The 12835-nt window shown below is 39.0% G+C and overlaps 1 protein-coding gene across 1 annotated transcript in view; it reads right to left on the bottom strand.

Annotated features, from left to right (window-relative positions):
- PER3 (period circadian regulator 3) overlaps positions 1-12835 on the bottom strand; it is a 91356-nt gene that overhangs the window by 38123 nt on the left and 40398 nt on the right. The window contains exon 13 of the mRNA XM_042781180.1: positions 12174-12341. Within this exon, the coding sequence (XP_042637114.1) occupies positions 12174-12341 (168 nt within the window). The remainder of the gene's footprint in view (positions 1-12173; positions 12342-12835) is intronic.

Raw genomic sequence — 12835 nt, 5'->3', positions numbered from 1 at the left:
TAGGACTGATTGTTTCCATTAATTTTGGTTTTCTTCTTTCTTCTTTGCTCTTGACGAGGAGAGACCCATCGTTGCATCTAGATGGCAGCTTGCTAGCTTTCAAGATCCCAGTCGCTACTCACCAAAGTAGGAGGTGGAACAATGTTTTGTATAGTATGTTATGCCAATTGAGCTTGATGTCCCCGGCGACTATGGTCCCAAGCCTGGAGTGAACCACCAGCCTTCTGGTGAGCAGTCAAGTGCCTTAGGCACTATGCTACCAGAGCTCCCATAAAGGTCTAATATCCAAAATAATACATAAAATTTCTACACCTTAACAACAAAAAGATAAACAACTCAATCAAAACATGAGCTGTTGTTGTTGTTATGTGCTGTCGCATCGGATCCAACTCATAGCAACAAACATGAGCAGAGGCCTTAAATAGATATTTCATTAAAGAGGATATTCAAATGGCCAACAAGCATGTGAAAAGATGTTCAATGACATAACCATTATTGTTGTTAGTTGCCACTGAGTTGGTTCCACCTCATGGCAAACCCATGTGTTATAGAGGAGAATGGCTCCATAGGATTTTTTTGGCTGTATTTAACAATAGCAGATTACCAGGCCTTTTCTTCTGTGGTACTGCTGGGTGGGATCAAATTGTCAACCTTTAGTTTAGCAGTTGAGCACAAACCATTTGCTCTATGTAGCCCCTGGTGGTACAGTGGTTACACGCTTGGCTGCTAACCAAAAAGTATGCAATTCAACCCCAGCAGCTGCTCTGGGAGGAAAAACCTGGCAATTTATACTCAATACAGCCCAACTTACCCTCAACTGCTTTTCACAGTTAACAAAGATTTGTTTACACACTCTCATTCTCTATCACACCCACCTGGAGATAGGTGGTGAGTGCCTCACTGTTACCCACTAGTGAACTGAGGAGCATAGTAGCTCTGCTCACTCATACATCAAAACAAAATAAAGAAAAGAAAATTCTGGGTAAATCACATCAATGTATAATCACCAATTAAATATAAATATTACATCACAATGTCTTTGAGACAAATGGCCACCCTAGCCCACACAAAGAAGCAAGATAAAGTAGTACAAACAAAAGACCAGGATACAGACCCAGAAAACCTCCCTGAGGAAGATGTGGCATTGGAACTGCCTGATCAGGAATTCAAAAGAATTATATTTAGGTACCTTCAATGGACTGAGAGACAAATTAAGGAAAACATTTGACAAAATTAAGGAAAATACAGGCAAAACTCTAGAACAATTCAGGAAAACAATACAAGAACAAATTGGTGAAATAAACAAAAAATTACAAACCATACAAAAACAACAAATAGAAATCAAGAAGATCAATACTAAGATTTAAGAAATAGCATACTGAATGCGCAAAGGAGCAGAATCCAATCAATGGAAGACAGAATTAGTAAGACTGAAGACAAATATTTCCATATGACTTTGTTAATGAATCAACCAGAAAAATGACCAAAACAAAATGAAGAAAGCCTAAGATTCATGTGAGACACCATCAAGAGGAATAACTTATGTGTGATCGAAAAGTCCAGAACAGGAAAAGCCAAATAAAACCACAGAGAAAATTGTCAGAGATTTGTTGGAAAAGAAGTTCCCTAATATGATGAAAGATGAGAAGATATCCATTCAAGAAATTCAACAAAACCCAAATAGGATAGACCTCAAAAGAAAATCACCAAGACATATCAAAATCAAACTCACCAAAACCAAAGATAAAGAAAGAATCCTGAAAGCAGAACAGGAAAAACAAAAAGTTACCTAAAAAGAGCAACCAATAAGACTAAGCTTTGATTTCTCAGTAGAACCATGCAGGCAGGAAGGCACTGGGATGATACAAATAAAACCCTGAAAGAAAAAACTGTCAACCAAGAATTATATATCCAGCAAAACTGTCCCTCAAATATGATGGTTAAATTAGGACATTTATAGAGAAACAGAAATTAAGGGAATTTGTTAAAACCAGACCAATCTTACAAGTGATGCTAAACGGAGTTCTTCGGACAGAGAACCAACAACAGCAGACAACAACTGATGATTAACACACATGATGAGCTAACCCAGAAATCAACCCAGTTTGGTAGTATCCAAAGTAAAATAAGCTTACAAGACTGTGATCAGGGAACCAGAGACATCAATTGGTAAACGAGAACAACTACAAACCAAAAAGAGGGAATGAATAGTGTAGTTACAGAACTTCTAAATGGAGAGAAAGTCAAAAGACAACTATGAGATAGAATAGGCTTTCTAAACTTGGGAAGAAAACTATAAATCTCAGAGAAAAATGATAAACCTTCATATCAAAATAGGAGCTCTGGTGGCATGGTGCCTAAGGCATTTGACTGCTAGCCAGAAGGCTGGCAGTTCAAAACCACCAACCACTCCTTGAAGGAAGACTGGGCAATCTACTTCTGTAATGACATCGCCTCAGAAACCCAAGGAGGGGTCACTATGAGTGGATCTGACTCCAAGGCAGTGAGTTTGGTTTGGTTTTGGTTTTCACATCAAAATAAAAAAACAGGAGACACAAAAATATTTAGCAAATACTAAAACAACAGCAATGAAGGAAATAACAAAATTCATAAGAAAAATAAGCTCCGCACAGAAAATTATATGGAACAAAGAAATCAGCAACACCATGAAAAAACACATAATAAGATGACATCAATAAATTCATACCTGTCAATAATTACACTGAATGTCAATGGATTAAATGCACTATTCAAGAAATGGAGAGTTGCAGACTAGATAAGAGAACGTGAGTCATCAATATGCTGTCTATAAGAGACTCACCTTAGTCACAAAGAAAAAAATAAACTAAAAACCAAAGGTTGGAGAAAGATATATCCAAGGAATGGCAATAAAAAAAGAGCAGGAATGGCAATATTAATTTCTGGTAAAATAGATTGCAAGACAAAAACCACCATAAGAGACAAGGAAGCATATTATATAATGATTAAAGGATCAATTGAACAAGAAGACATAGCCATAATAAATATCAATGAACCCAATGAAAGAGCCCCAAATTACATAAATCAGACTTAAACAGAATTGAAAAGACTAATAGATGACTCCACAGTCATAGTAGAAGACTTTAATATATCACTTTTAATGAAAGATGGAACTGAAAAGAAACTCAACAAAGACACAGAAGAACTAAACAATACAATCAACCAACAAGACCTTATAGACATCTATAGAGCACTTCACTAAACAATAACATAACACAGATTCTTTTCCAGTGCATATGGAACATTCTCCAGGACAGACCACATGTTAGTCCATAAAGCAAGCCTCAATAAATTTTTAAAAACTGAAATACTGCAAAGCATTTCCTCAAATCACTGCTGTAAAACTAGAAATCAACAATAGGAAAATCAATGTAAAAAGAGCAAACACATGGAAACTGAACAACATCCTCCTTAAAAACTACAAGATAATAGAAGAAGTAAAAAAGGAAATGAAAAATTCCTTGATCACATGAGAATGAAAACACAACATACCAAAATCTTTAGGACACAGAAAAAGCAGTGACCAGAGGGTAATTTATATCAATAAATGCACACATCAAGAAAGAAGACCCAAAATCAACACCAAAACCCAACATCTCCAAAATTAAGAAAAAGAGCAGCAAAAAAAAAAAAAAAAAGCCTACAGGTACCAGAAGAGAAGAAATAATAAAGATTCGAGCAGAAATAAATGAAACATATCATAAAAAGTCAAGGACAAGTTTATATATGGAAGGAAACTTTCTTTACTGGTTACTAGGGAGAGGAAGGAACACTGCTAGATAGGCAGAGACAAGTATTGATTTAGGTGAAGGGAAGGGCACTACACCAAAAGTGAGTGATCAACATGAGGAAGAAGACACAGAGAAGTACATGGGAGGTACAGACAACAAAGATGAACCCTTTTGCATGTACAGTACTGTGTTGTCAGTGATGACAAGCATTGATATAGGGGTGGATAAAATGATCAGGTATGTCTAGGCAGGGGGAGTGTGCCCTAGACTATGTATAGAGTTGGCAGACACTGTTTCTACGAGCATATTTGTATGTGCTGTAAGAATTACTGGGTGTATAATAGAGCTGACAAGGGACAAGGTTGTGGTGGCTTCTTGGCCACAGCCAGCTACCCTGAAAGAGCAGGTAGTTGGACCTGTGGGCTTGGGACCATAGTTGCAAGGGCTATCAAGCTAAATTGTCATACTATACTACACAAAAACACTATTCTACATCCTACTTTGATGAGTAGTGACTGGGTTCCTAAAAGCTTGCAAGCAGCCATCTACATACAACGATGGGTCTCCCCTTGTCCAGAGCAAAGAAAAATGAAGAAAACCAAAGACACACGGAAACAATTAGTCCAAGGGACTAGCAGACCATGTGATCCTCAGTCTATATGACAGGGAGACCAGAAGAACTAGATGGTGCCTGGCTACCACTGTCAACCACCCAGAGGGGGCTGATGCAGGAGATCCCAGATAAACAATGTGGAACAAAGCTCAAAATCATAAAAAAAAAGGACGAGGTTTGCTGATCTGATAGAGTCTGGTGAGACTCCTGAGACCATGGCCCTAGTGACCCTTCAGGTCTGGAACTGAACTCACTCTTGTGGCTTCCAGACAAATGAGAGACAGATATAGGGGGTGAAAATTTGTATCAGGTAGATACACTCCTTAGAGCAATCAATCATGGGAGAACAGAAAGGCAGTCTGTGCAGAGAGAGACAGCTGGAGGGTGGGAGTGCATGAGAGGGAAGAACACAGGGAACAGGTAACTATGGGGAGGAACTGGGAAGAGAGCTGTTGCAATGTGGGGAACTGTAGTCAACATGATGAGACAAAATGTGTATGAACTGCTATATGGAAAATGAATTTGCTCTGTAAATTTTCACCCAAATCACAATTTTAAAAAGTAAATAAAAAAGAAAGAAATGAAACACAAAATAGAGAGACAATAGAAAAAATAATGAACAAGACTAGAAGTTGGTTCTTTGAAAAGATTAATAAAATTGACAAATCACTGGCAAACCTAACCTAAGGAAAAGAAGGAGAAGATGCACATACCACGAGTAAGAAATTATATGGGCAATGTCACAAAATAATCAATCAAAATAAAGAAGATAGTATCAGGATACTATGAAGAACTGTGCTCCAACAAATTTGAAAACCCACAAGAAAGAGACAGATTTCTAGAAACACACCACTTACCTAAACTGAGACAGATTAAGGTAAAAAATCTGAACAGACCCATCACAAAAGAAGAAATTGAACAGGTCATAAAAAAACTACCAACAAAAAAAAAATACTCCTGGCCCAGATGGTTTCATGGGAGAATTCTACAAAACATTCAGAGAAAAACTAACACCAATTCTACTCAAACTATTCTAGAAGACAGAAAAGGATGGAATATTCCCAAATTCATTTTATGAAACAAACATTACCCTGACACCAAAACCAGGTTAAGACATCACTGAAAAGGAAAACTACTGTGGTAGTTCAGTTTGCGTGTCAACTTGGCTGGGCCTGCTTGAGTGGCTGGGCACCTGGATGTAGTATTCCCCATGATGAGACTGGTAATCAGCTCCATGGTGGAATCTACTGTGAGCAGCTGAATAGCTGCCTTAGGGAATGTGGTCTGCTTCCTGTATTTAAGCAGAAGCTTTGGGGAATGGTCTCTAGCTTATGGCACGCTTGGATCCTGCACGTAGCCATGTCATTGTTCAGCAGCCTGCAATGCTCTGCCGACCTTGGGACTTACAATGGACTTGAATTAATGACCTGCTGTGCGGTTTGGTTACATCAGGACTGTGTCTTTTTACTTGTCAACCTTGGGCTTCTTAGCCTCAGCAATCAGTAGCTGTCTGAGTGAAGAAACGCCTCTAGCTCCAGTGGGTCGAGAGCAAGAGGCAGAGCTGGACCCTAAGGTTGAGGGGCTCTCACCCAGCCCCTAAAGCCTGGCACTTTGAACTCGGACTTAAAGCCTCCAAATTGTAAGAGAATAAATTCCTGTTTGTTAAGGCCATCCCCTTTGTGGTATAATCTTGTCAGAGTGGCACTAGGTAACCAGAACAACTACAGACGAATATCCCTCATGAATACAGATGCAAAAATCTTCAACAAAATCCTAACCAATAGACTTCAACAACATATCAAAAAATAATAACGTCATGACCAAGAGGGAGTCATACTAGGTATGCAAGGATGGTTCAACATTAGAAAAAAATCAACATTATCCATCACATAAATAAAATAAAGGAAAAGAATCACATGATCATATCAATGCAGAAAAGGCATTTGATGAAATCTAACACCCATACCTGTTAAAATCTCTCAGGAAAATGGGAATAGAAAGGAAATTCCTCAACAAAATAAAGGCCATATATGCAAAACCAACAACCAACAATATTTTCAATGGAGAAAGACCAAAACCATTCCTCTTGCAAACGGAAACCAGACAAGTATGCCCTCTATCACCACTTCCATTCAATGTTGTACTGGAAGTTGTTGTTGTTGTTGTTGTTTGCCGTCGAGTCGGCCCCGACTCATAGAGACCCCTCCTTGGTTCTAGCAAGGGCAATAAGGCAAGAAAGAGAAATCAAAGGCATTCAAATTGGTAAGGAAGAAGTAAAACTATCCCTGTTTCCAGATGATAAGCTCCTATACGGGAGCTCTGGTAGCATAGTGCCTATATATAGAAAAACCAAGATACTCAGCAAGAAAACTACTGGAATTAATTGCAAGATTTAGCACAGTGGCAAGATATAAGATCAAGAAAAATCAGTTGGATTCCTCTACATCAACAGAGAGATCTCTGAAAATAAAATAAGGAAATCAATATCATTTATAATAGCTACCAAAAAGATAAAATACTTGGGAATAAATATTACCAGGGGCACAAAATACCTATATAATGAAAACTACAAAATGCTACTTTAAGAAACTAAAGAAATCTAGATAAATGGAAGAATAGATCATGTTCATGGATAGGAAGACTGAACATTGTGAAAATGTCAGTACTCCCCAAAGCCATCTAATATATTTCAATACAATCCTGATCCAGATTCCATCAACATTCTTTAAGGACATGGAAAAACCAATTGCAAATTTTATATGGAAAAGAAAGAGACCTGCAAACCACTACTGAAGAACAAAGTAGGAGGTTCACACTCCCAGATATCAAAACCTGCTACATAGCCACAGTGTTAAATAGCCTGGTACTGGTATGACAACAGCCACATAGACCAGTGGACAGAACTGAGAACCCAGAAATAGATCCATTCATCTACAGTCAGCTAGTCTTTGACCAATGGCCAAAAGACAGTCTCTTTAACAAATGGTGCTGGCAAAACTGGATATTCATTTTGCAGAAAAGTGAAACAAAATCCATACCTCACACCATACACAAACACTAATTCCAGATGGATCAAAGACTTAACTGTGAAACCTAAAACTATATAAAGTCCATCTAACAAAAAATAGAGGCAAACTTAGGTGCCTTAAATTATGGCATAAGTAGACTATCAAGTAAAACCCAAAATGTACAAACAGCAGAAGATAAACTAGAAGATTGGGTCCTTCTAAAAATTAAATTTTTATGTGCATCAAAAGAATTCTCCAAAAGAGTGAAAAGAAAACCTACAGATTGGGGAAACAAATATTCTAACACAACATATTTGATAAGGGATTTACTTATCTCCAAAATTTATAGAAAATTCTAACATCTTAACATCAAAAAGACAAACAATCCAATAAAAAACGGGCAGAAGATATGAACAGACAGTTCACCAAAGAAGAAACTCAAGGAGTCAACAAATGCATGAAGAAATGCTCATGATCATTAGCATTTAAAAACCAAACTCACTACCATCAAGTTGATTGCGATTCACTGTGACCCCCCATTGGATTTCTGAGGCAGTAAATCTTTACAGAAGTAGACTGCCTTGTCTTCCTTCCGCAGAGCAGCTGGTGGGTTTGACACAGATGCATATCAAAACGAGATACCATCTCACTCCAGAAATAACAGCAAAGCTCAACAAGACAGAAAATAACAATGTCAGTGAGGATGTAGAGAGATTGGGACTTTCATACTCTGCTGGTGGGACTATAAAATCTTACAATCACTGTGAAAATCAGTATGGCAATTCCTTAAAATGTTGGAAAAAGAAATAACATTTGATCCAGCAATCCCATTTGGAAAAAAAATAAAATAAAAATTCACTGCCATCAAGTTCTTTCCAACTCACAGCAATCCCCACTGGGTTTCCAAGGCTGTAAATCTTTATGGAAGTAGATTGCCCTGTCTTCCTTCTGCAGAGAAGCTGGTGGTTTTAAACCACTGACAGTCTGGTTAACAGTCAAGTGCCTCACCCACCACACACCAGAATAATCTCATTAACTAGGTATATATCCTAAAGAAGTGAGAGCCAGGACACGAACAGATATAGGCACATCCATGTTCAATGCACCTCTCTGTACAACAGCAAAGAGAGGCAAACAACCCATCAATGGAGGAATGATAACCAAACTATGGTACATACACACAATGGAATACTATGCAATACTAAAGAATAACGTAGAATCTGTGAAACAATGCATAACATGGATGAACTTGGAGGACATTATGCTGAGTGAAAAACGTCAATCACAGAAGGACAAATATTGTATTAGTCCACTATTGTAAAAAGTTAGGGAAAGGTTCACATATGGAAGGAAATTTTCTTTGTTGGTTACAAGGGATGGGAGGGGAAAGGAGGGAAAATTGCTAGATAGGTAAGAGACAAGTATTGATTTGGGGGAAGAGAAAGGCAATATATTCAATGACACTAAGGAAAAAGAAGACACAGAGAGGTGCATAAGAGGTATGGACAACAACAATCAACACTCTTCCATACACAACACTGTATTATCAGTAATAACAAACATTAACCTACAAGTAGATACATAGGTAGACAGGCTGAATGATCGGGTATGTGTAGGCAAAAGGGAAAATATCCATGACCATACATAAGTTTGGCAGATGATATTTCTACATATGTATTTGTATTATATGAAGAAGAACGTAGCATCAGGATTGGAGTAAACTCATTAACCTGCAATACACAGATGACACAACTTCACTCAATGAAAGTGAGCATGACTTGAAGCATTTACTGATGTAAATTAAAGACTACATCTGCAGTACGGATTACACCTCAATATTAAGAAAACAAAAATCCTCACAACAAGTCCAACAAACAGCTTCATGATGGATTGAGAAAAGACTGAAGTTGTCAAGGACTCCTATTACTTTGTTCTACAATCAACACCAATGGAAGCAGCAGTCAAGACATCAGACAACATATTGCATTGGGTAAATCTGCTGCAAAGACCTCTTCCAAGTGATGAAGAGCAAAGATGTCTCCTTGAAGACTAAGGTGCACCTAACCCAAGCCATGGTATTTTCAATCACCTCTTATGCACATGAGCTGGACAATGAATTAAGGAAGACTGAAGAAGAGTTGATGCTTTTGAGTTGTGGTGCTGGAGAAGAATGCTAAGAGTACCATGGACTGCTAAAAGGACTAACAAATCTGTCTGGAAGAAGTGCAGCCAGAATGCTCCTTGGAAGCGAGACTGGCCAGTCTTCTTCTCACCTACTTTGGTCATGTTGTCAGAAGGGACCATTCCCTGCAGAAGGATATCATGCTCAGTAAAATGGAGGGTCAATGAAAAAGAGGAAGACCCTCAGTGAGATGAATTGACACAGTGGCTGCAAGGTATAACAAGGATCGTGAGGCTGGCACAGGACTGAGCAGTGTTTCATCCTGCTGTGCGTGGGTCGCTATGAGTCGGAGACGACTTGACAGCACCCAACAACAACATTTGTATGTGCTATGAGAATGTCCAGGAGCTCTGGTAGCATAGTGCCTAAGGCACTTGACTGCTAACCAGAAGGCTGGCGGTTCAAACCCACCAGCCACTCCTCGGAAGGAAGGTTGGGCAATCCTACTTCTGTAGTGATACTGCCTCGGAAACCCAAGGAGGGGTTGCTATGAGTCGGGGCCGACTCGACGGCAAATAACAACAACAACATGAGAATGTCCACATAAATAAGAGCTAACAAGGAGCTCTGGTGGTGCAGTGCCTAAGGCATTTGACTGTTAACCAGAAGGTTGGCAGTTCAAAGCCACTAGCCACCCCACAGAAGGAAGATGGGGCAATCTACTTCCATAAAGATTTACCACCTCAAAACCCCAATGGGGGTCACTATGAGTTGGAATTGACCCAACGGCAATGAGAAATTTTTTAACAGGGGGCAAAATTATGATAACGTCTTAGCCACAGCCAACCACCCTTAGGGAGCAAGTTGTTGGGCCCTTGGGCTCAGGATCATGGTTGTGGGGGACATCAAGCTCAACTAGCAAAACATATTACACAAAAACATGGTTCCACAACCTATTTTGGTGAGTAGCAACTGGAGTCTTAAAAGCTTGCAAGTGTCTATATAGACGCAACAATTGGTCTCTCCTCAGCCAGAGCAAAGAAGAAAAAGAAAACCAAAGATTCATGGAAACAATTAGTCCAAGAGACTAGTGGCTCATGTGAACCTTAGTCTACATGACTGTGAGACCAGAAGAATTAGATGGTGCCCAGCTACCACTGTCAACCACTCAGAAAGGGATCAATATAGGACACCCTGGATAGAGCAGGAAAGCAATGTGGAACAAAACTCAAAATAAAAAAAAAGACCAAGCTTACTGAACTGACAGAGACTGGTGAAACGCCCATACTATAAGCCCTAGTCACCCTTCAGGCCTGCAACTGAACTCACTCCCTTAGCTTCCAGCCAAACAACAGACAGGCACAGCCACGCTCATTAGAATAATCAACCACGGGAGATCAGCAAGGTAGTATTTGCACAGGGAGAAAGCTCAGAGGGCAGGAATGCATAGGAAAGGAGGACACAAGGAAAAGGTAACCACAAGGAGGAAGTGAATAGAGAGCTGTCACATTACGAGGATTGCAATCAATGTCATGAAACAAAATGTGTATCAACTGCTGTATGGAAAATGAATTTGCTTGCAAATTTTCACCCAAAGCACGCACACGCACACATACAAAGTTGGAGATAACAACCATATGACCCAGCAATCTCAATCCTAGTTATATACTCAGAAAAAGTGAAGGCAAGAACACAACAGAAACCTGTACACCAATGTTCACTGCAGCACCATTCACAATAACCAAAAGGTGGAAAAACTGAAATGTCCATCAATAGATGAATGTGGTACATAACACAATGAAATATTCACACAATGGAATATTATACAGCTACAAAGAGAAATTAAGTCCCAATGCATGCTACAACATGGATGAACCTTGAAAATATCATGCTGAGTGAAATCAGTCAGTCACAAAAGGACAATACTATAGGATCTCATTTATATATTAGTTTAAATATATAGAAACAAAAGATTACTAGTGGATGGGAGCAAGGAGCAAAGGAGAAGCTTTTGCTTAAGGGACAATGAGATTTTGTTAATAGTGGTGGAATGATCTGGAAAAGCTAGCGATAACGGCTGCACAACTGGAAGAACGTAATCAATGTCACTGAACTGTGTTATCAGGTTAATTTTGACTCTTGGCGACCCCCTGTAACAGAGCAGAAGTGCCTCACAGGGTTTTCTAGAATGTAATTTTTATGGAAGTAGATTGCTAGGTCTTTCTTCTATAGTGTTGATGGGTGGGGTTCCAACCGCCAATCTTCTGGTTAGCAGTTGAGTGTTTAACCACTGCTCCATCAGGACTCCTTTACTGAATTGTAAATGTTGGAATTGTTGAGATGTTACGTGGCTTTTTAAGTATATTTTCAACACAATAAAACATCACATTACCTAATGTCTAATCCTAATTGTTACTGTGCACTAAATATTATTCTAAGTGAATTACATGTATCAACTGATTTGATTGACAAATAAAAGAAATACGTTCCAATAAAATATGTAACCAAGGTAAACATATTTCCAAAAATCAATTAAAGAAAGGAAAAATATTTAAAATTTAGCAGGTATCATTAAGTAAATGGTATTACTGACATTTGTTCTCTAACAATATTATACTTAGAGTTAAATATACTTTCAAAATGGAAAGTGCTTGTTGTACCAGGTTCTGGGGGTGGGACGTGAACGATGGTGCTGCTGTAACTGCACTGGCTTATGCCTGACACCAGGGCCTTGGTGGAGAGGGTCTGTGGAACACCTTCCTCAGCATCTGTGGACTGTTCAGCTGTCATCATTTCTGATTTAGCTTTGACTGGGATCTGAGGAACAGCTGTTGATAAAAGAGAAGCTGACAGTTAAAGAAAAATTACCCAGAAGTTAGGACAAATTAAAACCTACTTGCCGTAAAGAAGTAATATGAAACTAAGATAATTTGTGATTATTCTTGTTAGGTGCTGTAGAGTCAATTTTGAGTCATAGTGACCCAATGTGACAGAGCAGGCTGCATTCTTTATAGAAGCAGATTGCCAGGTCTTTCTCCCACAATGCCATTGGGCAGGTTCCAATCACGAACCTTTCGGTCAGCGGCCAAGAATTGCACCACCCACTAAACCCAGTGCTGCTGTGTTGTTCCCAACTTACAGCAACCAAGTAGAACTACCCAGATAGTTTCCAAGGCTATAAATCTTTATGGAAGCAGATGCCAAATCTTTCTCCTGTGGAGCAAGCTGATGGGTTCAAATAGCAGCTTTCAGACTTTCCAGTTAGCAGCCAAGCACTTAACTACTACCCCACCAGGTCTCCTTTATTTGTGATTACAATGAA

This window comes from Orycteropus afer, unplaced genomic scaffold (assembly GCF_000298275.1).
Source record: "Orycteropus afer afer isolate SDZICR_OR568_19922 unplaced genomic scaffold, OryAfe1.0 scaffold00094, whole genome shotgun sequence".
In the NCBI taxonomy this organism is placed as follows: Eukaryota; Metazoa; Chordata; class Mammalia; order Tubulidentata; family Orycteropodidae; genus Orycteropus; species Orycteropus afer.
Note: the sequence above shows the minus strand (reverse complement) of the source record. Positions and strands in the feature narration are given on the sequence as shown.